Source organism: Mugil cephalus, chromosome 10 (assembly GCF_022458985.1).
Source record: "Mugil cephalus isolate CIBA_MC_2020 chromosome 10, CIBA_Mcephalus_1.1, whole genome shotgun sequence".
Classification (NCBI taxonomy): domain Eukaryota; kingdom Metazoa; phylum Chordata; class Actinopteri; order Mugiliformes; family Mugilidae; genus Mugil; species Mugil cephalus.
In genome coordinates, this window is record NC_061779.1 from 13310694 (window position 1) to 13326115 (window position 15422).

Genomic DNA, 15422 nt, shown 5'->3' on the forward strand with positions numbered 1-15422 from the left:
TAGACAAAAACCTGTCATAGCTGAGTATTTTTATTCCATGCTACTGTATGTACTTCAATTGGGCTACATTTCAGAGGGAACTCCATCACCTTCAGTCACTATTACACAGACAATAATTGTACATAGAGAAAGATCTCACTTATTGCGTGATAGATGAAAATAACCAATAATAAAATATAGGAGGAACCCTCACGACCCTAGTGAGGATAAGTGGTAGTAGAAGATGAGATGAGATAGACTGAGTAAATGAAACCATAGTGATGATTCACCACACATCAGTGCATCCGTAACAGTCTAACATGGTGTTATAATGCTACTACTGCTACTACTACTACTACTAAGAGGAAGAAGAGAAGAACAAACTCACAGGAGTGATTTTTTGTTAAAAGTGTACTTGCTATATTTCATTGCCCTTTGCCTAACCAACTGTGTTATGCATTATAACAGTCAGTTGGAGGGATACAAATGAAAAATATAATCTAATAGCTTACATGTTCGGTATCAGTACTGAATGTTCTGGAGGGTTCAGGTGCTGCTTGACAGAAAGAAATAATTTGTATAGGCGTATGAGTCAATAAAGATATTTACAATGTATAATATGATAATATAGTATAATATTTGCCACGTGAGACTTTGTTTTAATGTTTTTATTTTCCCGTGACTTCGAAGGAGAACTTTCAGCTCCTGTGACCAGTAAGTTCTTTCCACCCTTTGGGTTTACGCACACCCACGGAACGCTTGCATCTGTTACATGCTTCACACCTTCCTTCCTTCTTTCCTTCTTTCCTGCCTCCCTTCTTTCACACCTTCTTTCCTTTCTTCCTTCCCGTGTGGGACGCTCAGGGAATTAGCCGCCCTGGGCGCGCGCAATAAGCCAGGGGTTTCGGGAACGCGCGCGGATTGTCCACCATCTCAGCCCCTCAGGGTGTGCAAATCGCGCGTCTTATCATTCATCTCCATAGCGAAGAACTGATCCTCCGAGAGCACCGGTGAGTCCACTTTTCACTTTGCTTTGATCCGAAGTGTCATTAAAAAAAAAAAAAGCCGCGCCCTTGAACTTCATCACTTCTACTGTCTCGTTTGTAATCCCCGCTCCTCTTTAAAGTCCCGTCTGCACGGTACTGTACGGTCACTAATTTATTCGAAATGTTCCTGCCGGTGTCTACGGTAGCACGCAAACTAGGCTTGACCCGAACCACCGCTTTTATTGTTTAAATCCCTCTGCGGCGCCGTGTAGGTGCTGAGCCAGATTTTTCCATCCGACCATCTGCGTGCGCACAACTGTTGCGCTCGCGAGCATTTAATTAAACACATATTTAACGAACGAGCCGCTCGTGGCAACTGCCCGGGGATTAATTAGTCAAAATGGAAATGAATTCACCTGATGTATTCTGCAATGTAAGTGTTCTCCCGAATGTTCTTTTAAATAGTAGTGATAATAACAATAAAAAAATAATAATTCCAGCAAAAGTGAAAGTTTGCTTCAAGTCGAATTCGATTCTTCGCGTCATTTTGTTTGGGCTACGGGTGTCGTGGTGTTCGAAAATCAACGAGCAGCTGTTAAAATTAGCGATGTGTAATCTGCTGTATTTCAGGAGAGACAGTATTAGACCAACTTCGCCGTTGCCCTCTGCCCCCTAATGTTAGCGAGGGTACAGCTGACCCTCCAGCTTCTGCCGCTGAGCTTACAGGGCCTTAAGCCCCACGCAGATACGCATTTGTGCCTTCCTCTCGTGCCTTCTTACAAACAAGTGGGCACACAGGCCTGGATATAATCCACCACCACCATCACCCAAAATTGACCTTTAAATAAATACGAAAGAATCCATAGTTATGTAGTTGAACCAAATATATAAATCTTTCTATATAAAATCTTTGCAAAGGAGCAACTTAGGCAGAATTCATTAAAAACGACCTTATCTGAACTCAGACACCTAATATAAAAAAGAAACGTGGCATACTTTGTATTGTCCATCATTAACACATTATTCTCTACACATGTAAAAATAAATAAATAAATAAATAATAACAGAAAAAAGGGCCACTTTCTTTTGTTGTTGTTGTCTGTGTTTTTGCTCAGGCAGAGTAGCCTATGTTCTGGTAGATGTCTCATTTGATTTTCATGAGCAATACAGGCCTTCTTGGAAGCAGCAAGAATATCAGCCAACGGGGGAAAGGTGTCATGATTAATGAGCTAATGTAGCACACCTGGGACTGGCTGAATATGAGATAAACGCTTTGGGTAATTGTTAGGGACTATTTATTGTGATATAGCATTAAAACCGCATGTATAATATTTTTCAAACTGGACAATGCACTGATTGAACTATGATTCTTCCCTTGTTTATGATACACAAAATCTTTTTGACCTGCTGAACTCTAAGCGACATAACAGTATCTCTATTTCCATCCTGGCTCTGTGTTTACCAACACTTGGGTAAGGGGGATTACCATGCATATGTGTAAGGGGATTGTCTGAGAAGCGCTCTGTACGTTTCTGCATGTGCACTGCTTGGCTGAACGTTAGCGTGTTGGCTTTCCCTGCTCTGTCAAGTGGGTACAACATGCAGTTGAAATGCAACCTCTTCCTCATTTAAGTGACCCACATGTTTGAGACTGATATACAGATATTTAATTTGTCCTTCGTCTCATCAGCTCCTGACAAAGAGGCTGTAGCAAATGCTTCTCAAATGCACAAATGAGTGAAATGAACTCAATTTATAAAGCCATTTCCTATTCAAATATTCAAAGGATTCTATGCAATTTCTATGCAATCAGTCACAGGCGAGGGGAGTTATATTGCTGTTAGCTGTAAAGAGCGAGTTGGGGACCTCAATGCGTGAACAAAAACAAAGCAGCTGGTTTGTGATCTCGATTCACCCCAATCACTCCCCATGTGCTCCATATTTTCTTTCTGTTTATTCATGTGCGCTTTTAGTGAGTCCAAAGATTCAACCTCTCACTCATCTCTTACCACTTCCTTCTGTAGTGTAAAATAAAGTGCCCAGTGACCAAATTCCCCCAACAGATTGTAAATTGTGCCGCTCGGATTGCAGCAAAGAGCTTAATCTGAGCCCCCAGCTTCACTTTGGGGTGAAAAAAAGAGAGACAAGACAGCTTTATTTTTTGTTTTTCTGTATGTCTAAAACAGTCATTGCTGCTGTGTTTTCTCACACATTTAAGTGTATTGGAAAGAAAAAAAATTTTAATGCACTGTTTGTTTGTATTACAATAATAATAATTATGAATTATAACTGAGAGGAAATATATGAGAGATCGTCTTATTAGTCCTACTTGTGCAAACATTGGTGTTGATAACTTTTTAAAATCCAGCAGTTGTACTTAAGTTTGACATAATTCTGAGTTAACAAGTCATAATTCAAAGATTGTAGACCGCCCCTGCATTTAGGAATGCAGATTTTCCTAATTTGTTAATACTGAATGATCGTTTTTTCCTTTCGTGTCCCAACAGAGGCATGAAACGGAAAAGAACGTGTGCCCTTCACCACAGCAATGAGTGAGTCTTCGTCCTTTCACTCTGTGAAGCTTGTTTCGTTGGCCCAATCACTGTCCGGGCTTGGACTCGATGCCGCCAATGGAGCGCCCGTCACTCCCCCCGACAATGACGAGCCTCCACCTCCGGTATGCAAATGCTCACATCTTCTCTCTTCAGGATCCCGATGCAGTAGTTTCAGCTCTAATAGTAACAAAAACATTTTGCTTGGTTGTTATGCGGTTCACTGGTCACTTAGCCACATAAATATCTGTGTGTGTGTGTTCTTTGTTAGGAGTCTGGCATCGATCTAGGCCCTGGCCTTTATTTTGCTGATGGCAAGAAAAAAGTGGACTACGTACTCTGCTACAAAAAAAGGCAGCCATCTAAGCCACGCCTTTCCATAGTATCCAACGGGGGTTTGCCAATATCGATACCATGCCGATTGGACACAGATACAGAGTTTGGAGAGGTAGGTCCACCTGTGGTAGAACCGGAGGAGTCGAAACTGTCTGAGGAGGAAAAGGCTTTAATGAGGGAGGAGTTTGAAGCGGGACTACTGGAGGCTGGACTACAGATTGAGCGTGACAAAGAGGTGTGTACCAGTGTTTTTTACTCTAATGTCGTCTGTTATATATATATGAGTCTGTACGTAGGTGATGTGACCATAAATACTGTGACTGGACAGAACAGGTGAAGCAGTCTTTTAAAAAGAACTTAAAAAGAACGTGTATATAACATAGGAGCAATGATAATAGATATAATAATAAGTGTATTGCATGTCTTTTATCATCTATTGTACCAATTGTGTAGCTGTATTTTTTAAATTGCATGTGTGGCTGTGTGTGGGCATGCCCGATAATGTGGTTGTGGTTGTGTCTGTGTTTATTTGGGAGGTGCTTGTGCGTTAAATCGTCTAGTGTTTTGTTTGAGGATTAAGTTCGTCAACAGTAAGTATGAAGCCAAAGGCCAGATTATAGAGCCTTATTAGAGAGTGATCCACTACTAGGGCTATGAGCTATGTGTGCACACCTCTGTGTTTGCCCAAGTGTTTGGCCAGAGGGCTTCATATTGGTATTGAATGTCAAGAAGGATGTTCACAGTGCTTACAGTGCACATTGTGTGCATCTTGGTTACTTTTTTACTTTTTTATATTTGATGTGAATATTTGACCATTGTTATGTTAACATAACTACATTTTAAATTTAAATGAAGTGTCTGTTCTTGTGCATGGCCCTAAAAGATTCAAATTCAGAGGGGGCTCTTATGAATTAATGTCACTGCTGGAAACTATAACGCAGGTGGTGTTTGAGTCCATGCAGTTTTATATGTTTAGCATGAGCTATTGAGTCACACTGATTGGGCGAGCAGACTGGAAATCAGTGATATAGAAGGTCACTTCCTGCTACCTATCCAATTATTGTCTCTATTTCTCTATACTGGGCATGATTGCAAGTTCTGGGCTCGATATAATGGGATTTGCTCCAAAAGTACATCACAATAACACCCAGTAGTTTACTTACGGGTCAAGGACAAGCAACCAGGGCAAATAAGCACTAAGAAGGAGTCTATACTGGTGTGTTGTGGCTGTGGTAGCGTATTTCTTCCATGCAATGGTTTTCCTTGCTCACAATTCTGCATGTGTTTCGTGCAGAGGTCAACTGGCATAGGGTTTATTCGACTGCACATCCCATGGCCAATACTCAGCCGAGAAGCAGAGCTGCAGAAGATCAAAGTTGCAGTAAAAAAGGTCGGCAGCCATGCTGGTTATTGATATTATCATGTTTACAGAAAGTAACTTTGGCTTACATGATTCACGCTTGTATTCTTTGAGCAGAAATGCGAACTGAGGAAACGGACTGGCGTGGCCGGGATGTTTGACTCCATTGTCGCCAAAGTCAACACACCGTTTAAACCAGACGTCCCTGACTTTGACATCCACAAAGACTCGCAGACACACGTCCATTTCAAAACCCTCAAGCACCCTTTTATCAGAGATAAGCTCCACTTGTGAGTACATGGTCTGTCGCACGCGCGTGTGGTGAAATGGTATCAAAAAAGCCTAACCCACCTGGGGAGCCGTCCTTGGCCGGGGACGCATAGGCGGTTTAGTTCGGTCATATTGGTGATTTAGATAACACCCTGGAGGCTGTGTGCTTTTATCATCCCCATCATAACCTGGTGGGGCTCTCACATAAATTAAACTTTTGTTGTTTACATCACTGAAGTGCAGCTACTTCTGCTACTGCTGGGACACACACACAAAACTTGTAATTACAGGGCCTCACAGTATGATAATCAGTTCTATGATGATGTGAATAGTGCTGTACTGTCTATGTATATGACTATATTCATTGGTGACCTTTTTTTTTCGACTCACATTAATTGTGTGGTTGCTTCTTGTAATTCCTTGCAGATATGACATCAAGTCAACAGAGACCTTATTTGACAATGCGACACGAAGCAGAATAGTGAGTCTATTATCTTCTAAAACGTACGAACATTGTGTTTGAAAGAGCTCACATCCACCTTTTCACTATCCTACGTGTGCTTCTAGGTTGCTGAGATTATTTCACGTGTCACCTGCAGTCACACTTGCCAAACAACTGGTGAGTTATTATCAATTATGTTGTTCATGCTGTCAGTCAAATGTTATGCTTATCTGTATGCCAGCTGTCGCAACGCTGACATTGTGTTACACTGTTTTTTTGTTTGTTTTTTTTTGCCATAAGGCATCAACTCATTACTGGCTCGGGGTGTCTATGAATCTGCCTTCCCTCTGCATGATGTGAGTATAATAGAAAGAGGCGCTTCACTGAACACTGTGCAAGTGTTTCGGTTTTGTTTCAGCTTCTTTACATCGATGACTTCATTGTGTATTGGATGGAATAGAAAGGGGACGGATTTAAAATGATTTAAACAGAAAAACATAAATCCAAAGTTATGGCTAATTTAGTTTTTTTTCTTTAGGGGTCGTTCACAAGGAGAGGAAGGAAAGATCAACGAAATGACAGACAGGTGAGTTTATTGGATATTAAATGTGTGTTGACAAAGTGCTCTAAAAACTTCTATCGGTCATACCATGTGAAGTCACTAAATGTGATGTCATTCATTTCTTTCAAGACTGCACAATTAAAAGCATGACCACAGCTAGGGTTGTTCCAAAATGAAATCAAGCACATTTGATTATTGTAGTCAATAAACTAGTCAAATATATATGTAACTCATCGGTTTAAGTTCAAAATCTTAATATCATTCATGTTTGTTCCAACATTTGTATTTTATATGTATTGAATCATTAACTATTATTAACTGATTTACTTGTCTGTTGTTGCGTGTGTTTGTCCTTCAGGTCCTTCATGAAGAATGGGCCAACTATGGAGTCATGCATAAATACCAGCCTGTGGACCTGATCAGGTACTGAACACAAAATAAGAATAAGTTTCAAGCTTTCCTGATGATTTAGGGGAAAAAAAGAAAGAAGCAAAACGCCAAGTCAAAATACTCTCAAGTTCGTGTGTCATTTCAGAGAAATTCTTCACATTACATTAATATTTTCTTTTGTTTTAAGTTCATGTTGAAGGCTCACATAGTGTCTGAAACAGCTTCAGGTCCATCTGACAAAAAATGGAAAGTGTGCAGACCCAGGCAGGTAGATGATTCACTGTCTCTGTTTATAGGAAATACTTTGGAGAGCAGATCGGGTTGTACTTTGCCTGGCTGGGTGTTTATACTCAGCTCCTCATCCCTCCCTCTGTTCTGGGCATCATCGTCTTCCTGTACGGCATATTTACTGTGGATACCAATGTGCCAAGGTGGGCACATGAAAAAAAACAACCTGTTTCACTCTAGTAAAAAGCATAGCATTGTATCACCACTCAGGCATCAACATTAATATCTGCGTGTTGTTTTCCAGTCGGGAGACATGTGATAACAACCTGAACATCACCATGTGTCCGCTGTGTGATGGCGTGTGTGACTATTGGCACCTGAGCACGGTGTGCTCACTGGCCCGAGCTTCGTACCTGTTTGACAATGGAGCCACCGTCTTCTTTGCTATTTTCATGTCTCTGTGGGGTAACTGTGCACTTGAATACACTTTCCTTACAACGTTAAAGCCTATTTCAACAGACTAACTAGACTGTGGTAGAAAGGCACACACTTACAGTTTGCTTCATCCTACATTTATTATGTGAGCTTCAGACCTGGCAACACAACCGGTAACTTAATTAAGTTAAGGAAATGCTCGAAACTGTACTGGCTATGAGTTAATTGTCAGAGGGGGTTTGTTGATCTTCTGTTAGACTCACGTTCATGGGAGGGTGTGTAACTGGACAACATTGCTGGTGTCACTACATAAAGCTGCTACCTAGTGTGAAAATGTCCTTCAAAATCTGTCTTATTAGCAATTACAGATTTATATGAATATGAACATTTGCAAGTATTTGTTTATTTTTAATTGGTTTGCTTTTGGATAGTTAGTTTTAATCAATATTAAACCAGGTTTGTGGGCCAAGAATAATTTTATAAATGTTCTCAAGTGTACATGGAGAACAGCATATTGTTTTTCTCTGTAGCTAAGACATTATTGTACACTTTGTACAAGCTCTCATGTGTTATTTCTAATAGACTCCTTGTTTCTGTCTTGTTGTAGCTGCTTGTTTTCTGGAGCACTGGAAAAGACGACAGATGTGTCTGAAACATTCCTGGGACCTGACAAGTTTGGAGGATGAGGAGGTATGAAAAAATATTCGTTATACAATGAGAGTACATACCATGCATTATATACACATATACGTGATTTAAGTGCAGACACAGTCAGAGGTGCAGATCTTTTTCACTTTCTGCTTTCATAACCAGAGTCATCTCAGGTCAGGGTTAGCCTCCTGGTCACCCATGACGACAGGGATCAGTTGGTGTTTGTCTTGAAGATTATTATTTGCTGCAGAGCAGTGACCTCCCCTCAGCCTTCACATACACAAATACACATGGCTGCCCACATATACATGTATTAACAAGACTATTTGCTGTTAAGGGATATAATGGGATTGGCTTGTTCTTAAAGGACGCCTCCCGGATAAGATGTCACATTAAGGTCACAACATAAACAGTCATGCTTAATACAACTATGTCTGTCTTCTCTTTTACTCTCACTATCTGTCTGCGCCGCTGCCCCTTTTTAAGGAACGAGTTCAGGTGAGCAGGTTACTATACCAGCTTAATTTATACATTATTTTAAAATGGTAAAAAATGTCAGTATTTCTTATTTATTCATATATATTTGAAAATATAATAATGCAAATCAAACATTACAGAAAAAAAATCAAAATCTGCACTAAAAATGCAATATTTTATGAATATGTTTTTTTTATTGTGGACTGCAGGAGGATCTGAGGCCTGAATATGAAGAGGCTCTACAAGAGAAAAAAGATAAGATAAAAGCACAGTCTAAAAAGAAGGTATTGTATATTAGTCTGTGTTGGTTAAATTTATTTTTGTTTTGTTTTTTAACTATTTTAACACAAATTGCACAAACTTAAATATTGTTTTTTTCCCTGTTGCAGCGGACTCAGGCTGGAGATGGTGCAGATGGAGAAACAGACCAGATGCTGTCCTCCCAGGTATCACTGCACTGCTCTCACTGACAGGACATTATGTGGGCAGAGCTGCTGGGGACAGAGGGCAGGGCTGTAACACGGAGGTGATTTAAACTTGCATCACTGTGGCAGCTCTATCATCTAATCTCACCTCTCTATTTCATCAGTCTTGGTGGAGGTAGATCAGCTTTAGCTATAAAAGAGCATTGCAAACTTGCCTGATTTTGTGAGTAATTAATAGCTGAGGAAAAATTCTGTACCTATGGGTTTATGTTAAAGAACCCCCCCTCCTTCACCTACAGTGGATGGTTGGGTCCAAAGCAGCTTACCTGCCTGAGATTAGCCCAGATTACTGATGGAGAAGGGAAAGGGAGGAGGGAGAGGAAGAAGGGGAGGGGATTTCTGTCCTTTCAGATGGCAAATGTGCACCTGACACAAAACAAAATGTGTGTGCGCACAACAATTTTATACAATTCAATTTATTTGTACTGTATAGCATCAATAACAAACCCCCAGAGCAAGCTCCAAGGTCTCAATGGCAAGGAAAAACTCCTCTTTAACAGGAAGAAACCTTGAGTGAGATGGAGAGAAGGACATGCAGCTATTAGCATGCTGTACATAAGTATCACACAAATGCATGAGTAGTAATAGAGAAAAAATTGGATAAGGTATTAGAGGATAGGAGACAAGAGACTGGTCAAAATGTGCTCGGTGCATCATCCCCCAGCAGCCTAGGTCTATTGCAGCAAACCTAACGGACAGGTCAGTGTCACCTGCTCATGCTGCAGCATTTTGAATCAACTGGAGGCTTTTTAAAAAGCAATTGGGACCAGACACTAATTCGTTACAGTAATCCATCCCAGAAGACACAAATGCATGAACTTGATTTTCAGACACGTGCTTTGCATATCTTGTACTGTACATTCATTTTTTTCTGTGAACCCAAGAAATCTGCTTTTTTTCTTTCTTGACAGCAAGAGCCTGAGTCACTGGACATTGAGGATCACCTGTCAGGTTATCTCATCAACATATCCACCCTTCTACTACTGGTACTGCATACTTCAAACTCTTTTCATATTCTCACTTCTGGATATGTCACCTCTCTCCTAACAGGGAAATCACATGGATTATCAGTTTGCACGTCATTATTATTATGTTTCCATGATAATATTGAGAGTTTAAATGAAATAAGCAGGTTTATCCTTCTTTCTTCAGAGTTTTAGTTTTCCACATAAGTCACTATTGCATTATTTAATTCACTAATTTCTCATCGTTCCACTTTGTGTCAACCCACTCTAAATCAGTTCATGTTTTTAAATCGTACATAAAAAAAGGAATAACAACAAGGAGGTGCTTGTGTTTTGCATGTGTTCAGATCTTCGTGACCTTCTCAGCAGTGTTCGGGGTGGCAATGTACCGTATCTGCATGTTAAGTGTTTGGTCCATGAACCCGGATCCTGAAGCCAAGGCCAGCGTGAGGATGACAGTCACCACCACAGGCATCATCCTCAACATGTTGGTGGTTCTGGTGTTGGAAGAGGTGTATGGAGCAATCGCTGTGTGGCTGACTGAGCTTGGTACTATTTTTAATTCTGTTACAAAGTAAAGTGTTATATAGGGCAAACTTAGGCTGATTTTTTTGTGTGTTTGCAGAACATAAAACAAGTTTGTCATTGGGTGATATTGTGTTTGCTCTACAGTTATTGTGTCTTTTTATTCCAACAGAACTTCCTAAGACAAAAGAAGAATTTGAAGAGAGGCTAATCTTCAAGTCTTTCTTTCTGAAATCCATGAACGCCTTTGCACCTATTTTCTATGTGGCCTTCTTCAAGGGCAGGTGTGTATCTTTTTTCTTCCATCACTCACTCGCCTAATGTCTGTGTTCATCCCTGATTCTATGATTTCTTCTTCTCTTCATTCAGGTTTGCTGGGCGGCCTGGCGATTATGTCTACATCTTTGGAGACTATCGCATGGAGGAGGTAGGGTTCAGCTGCACACATTAATGTAACTCCAGGTAAATTTGTATCTGTATTTTAAATAAGCGTGTTTTGCATTCTGCAGTGTGCTCCCCCAGGCTGCCTCATCGAGCTGTGCATCCAGCTCAGCATGATCATGCTCGGAAAACAGCTCATCCAAAACAACGTGTTTGAAGTTCTCATTCCGTACGTGTACGCGGTTTTATCAAGGGATGCATCCTTGACAACACTGCTCCGCTGATCTGACGTTATCCTCTGTTGTTTATGTCCAATCCTTTTTTTGCAGTAAGCTGAAAAAGATGTACCGAACAATACAGGAAGAAAAAGGAAAGAAAAGAGCAGCCGAAGATGAAGCGAACTCAGCAGAAGAGAAGAGACCAAAGCAGCAGTTTGACAAAGATTTCACCCTTGAACCCTTTGAAGGCGTCAGTCCAGAGTACATGGAAATGAGTGAGTCTGTTGCTCACTGTTTTATCCACTTCCACAGTCATGCAGTGTAAATTCTAACCACGTGTGTGCCCGTGTCTTTTATACTTACAGTTATCCAGTATGGGTTTGTTTCTCTGTTCGTGGCCTCCTTTCCACTGGCACCAGCGTTTGCTCTGCTCAACAATGTCATTGAGATCCGCCTCGACGCTGCTAAATTTGTCACTGAAATCCGGCGACCTGATGCCGTGAGATGTAAAGACATAGGTACAGATCTCTCACGAGAGCCACTCTGTCAGCCTCTGTGTTTTAAATGTGGAAAACAAACTATCCTAGAACTTCACTCACTTTCTTTGTCTTTACTCCACTCTGACCCTCCACTTCCAACCATTTACACAAATACACACACTTTACACACTGACACACACACACACACGAATGGACACACTTCCCTTTCCCTCTCTGTCTCTTTTCATGCACATGCTGTCTCCAGGGATTTGGTACAACATTCTCTGTGGAATCAGCAAGTTCTCTGTCATTACCAATGTAAGTGTGTGTGCGCTTGTGTTCTACGCCCATAACCTTTGACCCCTTGCAGAGATCTTCTTACTGAAGTGGTGTGAACAGCAATTCACTTGCAGTTCTTTTAAAATTAAATCCAAAATACATTGTGTATACCCCTGAGCTTGAAATAATATCGCAAATGACTTCCCTTTCTCATTAAATATTTGCAAAGCAATCTTTAAAATGATCTGTTGTAATTTAATAAGTTACCTACTTGTTAGCTGTCTGTCAGTCTTCTTCTTTACTGGTTGCATTTCTAACTTATGTAGCATTGACATAAGTCAAAAAATAAGATGCTTGTACATGTAAAACAGGACATCAAATCAATTATAAAAACTCCAATAATCCATCTAAAAACGATATGTGGCCTTAGGAATATAAAATAAGATAAAAATAAGTAATAATAACTATTTTCAACTGAAGTTGTGGTTTCTAAACGGCATCAAAACCACGTCAATAAGGTTGTGGCTTTAGCTGTTACAAGGTTTGATCTCTCAGTCATACACCTATATCACAACAAAAACTGTTAACAGTTATGTGTAGATAGGCAGATAATATTACTTATGCAACATTATTTGTATAATATTATATTTTGGGGTAATACAACTGTATATAGTTGATGTGCCAACTGTAACTGTTGATGTACTCAGTACAGTCTCGCCATTTTCACGACTTGTTTTCTCTTTTAGGCGTTCGTCATCTCCTTCACATCAGAATTCATTCCACGAATGGTTTACCAGTACATGTACAGTGTAAATGGCACCATGAGTGGCTACACAGAGCACTCACTGTCCTACTTTAATGTCAGCAACTTTGCTGCTGGCACAGCGCCCACCACCACCCTCTTCACCGGAGTCTCAATGTGCAGGTGAGTGACTCTCTTAACCTTGGCCTACCTGGACTTCCTTTAGATCCTTGATCCCAGCAGCTTAACTCTTACTTTACCTAAATCTCACACTTGCCTCTAGTTTGTAGACAGTCCAAAATGTGACATGGATAGCATGGACTTACAGAGGCAGAGTTTTTTCCGTGTTCATTCATGCGGCTTGGGGATCCTCCTTTCTTATACTTGGGTGCCTTGTTTTTTCAGATATAAGGACTACAGAGATCCACCGTGGGCCCCAGATCCTTACACCTTCTCCAAACAGTATTGGTCCGTCCTGGCTGCAAAACTGGCCTTTGTAATATTCTTCCAGGTATTGGAGTAATATTAAGTAGTTAGATTTATGTCAGTCTAAAGTCTCAAGTTTTTAACCCAAATATCACACCATACAAAAGGCCATTCACTCATTCTTCTCCATTCTCAGTTTTAATTACAGGCATTTTAATGTTTTATTATTATAGATAATATAGTGGTGCACCAATCCCACCATTTCTCTCATCACATCTTCTCTTCTTTCCTGCAGAATCTTGCCATGTTCCTCAGCATGTTGGTGGCCTGGATGATTCCCGATGTACCACGGTCCCTGCGGGAGCAGCTGAAGAAAGAAAACATGATGTTGATGGAGTTTCTGCTGAATCAAGATCAAGAAGCACGTGCCAAAGGTCGCTCCTCAAAACTCTCAAACCCCTGCTTCCCCTCCACCATAAGCATCGTAGTGGAGGCACCAGAAGAAGAACCCGAAGAGGTCCTAATGGCGAAGGAGCAGGAAGAAGGTGAAGTGGGAGTTGAGATGAATTTTGATGAGCGCAGAAGGGCTGAGGACAGCTGTCCAGATGTCGGGAAGTCATTTGAAGAAGTTGCAGAAATTGGATACGAACGGTGGGGAGATGAAGATAAAGATGAGGGTGGAGAGGTAGGGGGGAACGAAAACAAAGAAGATGGAGATGTAAAGGAAGATAATGGAAAGGAGACTAATCAGCAAGAGGGAGGAGAAGGAGAAGAGCAGGATGGACAGAAAAAGGAAGAAGAAGATGAGCATGAAACAAAGGCAGCTGAGAAGGAGAATTTTAATACAGATCTGGACTACTTCATGACCGAACTGGGCCTGTTAGGTGAGAAAAGAAAAGTTCATGTGTTACAACCTAACTTTAATGTTACATTAGATTTAGTCTCCAAGATAATATGTGAATTAAATCAGTCTTTTGTCTTGTTAATTTTTCTATTTCTTGTCATGTAGATGAAGGACCCTCGTCAAGCACAGATAGAGATACTGAGCTTCCACGCTCAAGCTCTAAAGAAAGCCAGAAAGACAAGGAACCTGTGTCACGTCCGTCCTCTAACAGAGGTTCATCCCTGAGTCTGAAGGCTTCCAGTTCCAGGCCAGACATTGCGAGATCAGATACTAAAACCGGGCTATTCTCGCTAATTGCTCCCCCTCCCAGAGAGCCAGGCTCGAGGGCCAAGTCCCGGTGCTCCACCCTGCCTTCCCGCCACACTGGGGCTTGTTACAGCCTGCCACGGCCCAGCCACTCCACCAGCCTCACAAGGTTCCAGCAGCAGGCCACGCTCACTCCTCTGGTTCCTCTGGGCTCTTCATCCAACCCATTATCTCCTCCGCACACCTCACCCTCACCATCATCTCCGCAGCCCCCATTGGCCCAACAGCCCACAGCCCCAAGAGAACAGTTTATGCTCAAAGGCCCTCCACCTCAAAAGCCAAGCTCCAGGGGCAAAGCTCGGTCCTCCACCCTGCCTCCACGACAAAGAGTACCTGGTTCTGAGGAGCACTCTACAAAGCCTAGCCATTCAACCAGCTTTACAAAGCTTGGTGACCGCATCCCCCCTTCGCCCAGTGAACTAAAACGCAACACACCAGTATGATGAGAGCTACGAGACAAGGTGACGAGACAGAGGGTGGCAGAGGGAAGGTGGAGAACTATAAAGATTAGTCTCTCCTGTCTGTGCCTGGAGCCACGACTCTCCTTCTGTCATTCCCATCTGCATATATTACTGGGGTCTGACGAGAGACCATCCAGAATAACTGAACCTCCTTTTTATCTTCTTAATCTTCACAGATATATTAATACCGCTCAGTGGTTTAGGGCTGATCCCAACAAGGGGAGTGCTGGACAGTTCAGACAAAGACTGCTCTGAAACTCCTCTTGCCATGACCAATGAAAGCACCATTGGGACTCTTTCTATTTCATTTTTACTTTTTGGTGGTTGTTTGTTTTTGTTGGTTTGTTTTTGCCCACAGCTCATTAGACTCTGCCCCTCTGTTACTTTCACTTCCATACATGCAGCAGTGCTGCCTTGTAGACCAGTGGAAAAAGAAAATATGTACATCACAGCTATAGTATCAACCGTTATGCTTGTAGAGTTACTGTTTATTATTAGACGTTTTGATATATAAAATGTGTAAAATTCTAATAAAAGAACCACATATTTTTGATATTTGTTTTTCCTTCTGAACTCAATGCTG

The 15422-nt window shown here is 41.3% G+C and overlaps 1 protein-coding gene across 1 annotated transcript; it reads left to right on the forward strand.

Annotated features, from left to right (window-relative positions):
• The first annotated feature begins 43 nt into the window (after positions 1 to 43).
• LOC125015134 (anoctamin-2) lies at positions 44 to 15394 on the forward strand. Its single transcript, XM_047596804.1, has 28 exons — positions 44 to 989; positions 3473 to 3642; positions 3789 to 4088; positions 5148 to 5243; positions 5331 to 5503; positions 5910 to 5964; positions 6051 to 6102; positions 6226 to 6281; positions 6464 to 6511; positions 6846 to 6910; positions 7174 to 7308; positions 7410 to 7570; positions 8148 to 8230; positions 8678 to 8689; positions 8878 to 8952; positions 9058 to 9114; positions 10065 to 10139; positions 10466 to 10667; positions 10816 to 10927; positions 11013 to 11070; positions 11153 to 11253; positions 11354 to 11517; positions 11608 to 11760; positions 11987 to 12039; positions 12747 to 12925; positions 13148 to 13253; positions 13464 to 14052; positions 14178 to 15394. Exons 2-28 carry the CDS (start codon positions 3514 to 3516, stop codon positions 14819 to 14821), a joined length of 3933 nt encoding a protein of 1310 aa, XP_047452760.1. The 5' UTR covers positions 44 to 989; positions 3473 to 3513; the 3' UTR covers positions 14822 to 15394.
• Positions 15395 to 15422: the final 28 nt, after the last annotated feature.

Coding starts and splice junctions, on each gene's coding strand:
- LOC125015134 (XM_047596804.1), top strand. CDS start 3,514: ATGAGTGAGTCTTCGTCCTTTCACTCTGTGAAGCTTGTTTCGTTGGCC. Junction 13,254..13,463: donor CCTTTGTAATATTCTTCCAG/GTATTGGAGTAA, acceptor TCTTTCCTGCAG/AATCTTGCCATGTTCCTCAG. Junction 14,053..14,177: donor GACCGAACTGGGCCTGTTAG/GTGAGAAAAGAA, acceptor CTTGTCATGTAG/ATGAAGGACCCTCGTCAAGC.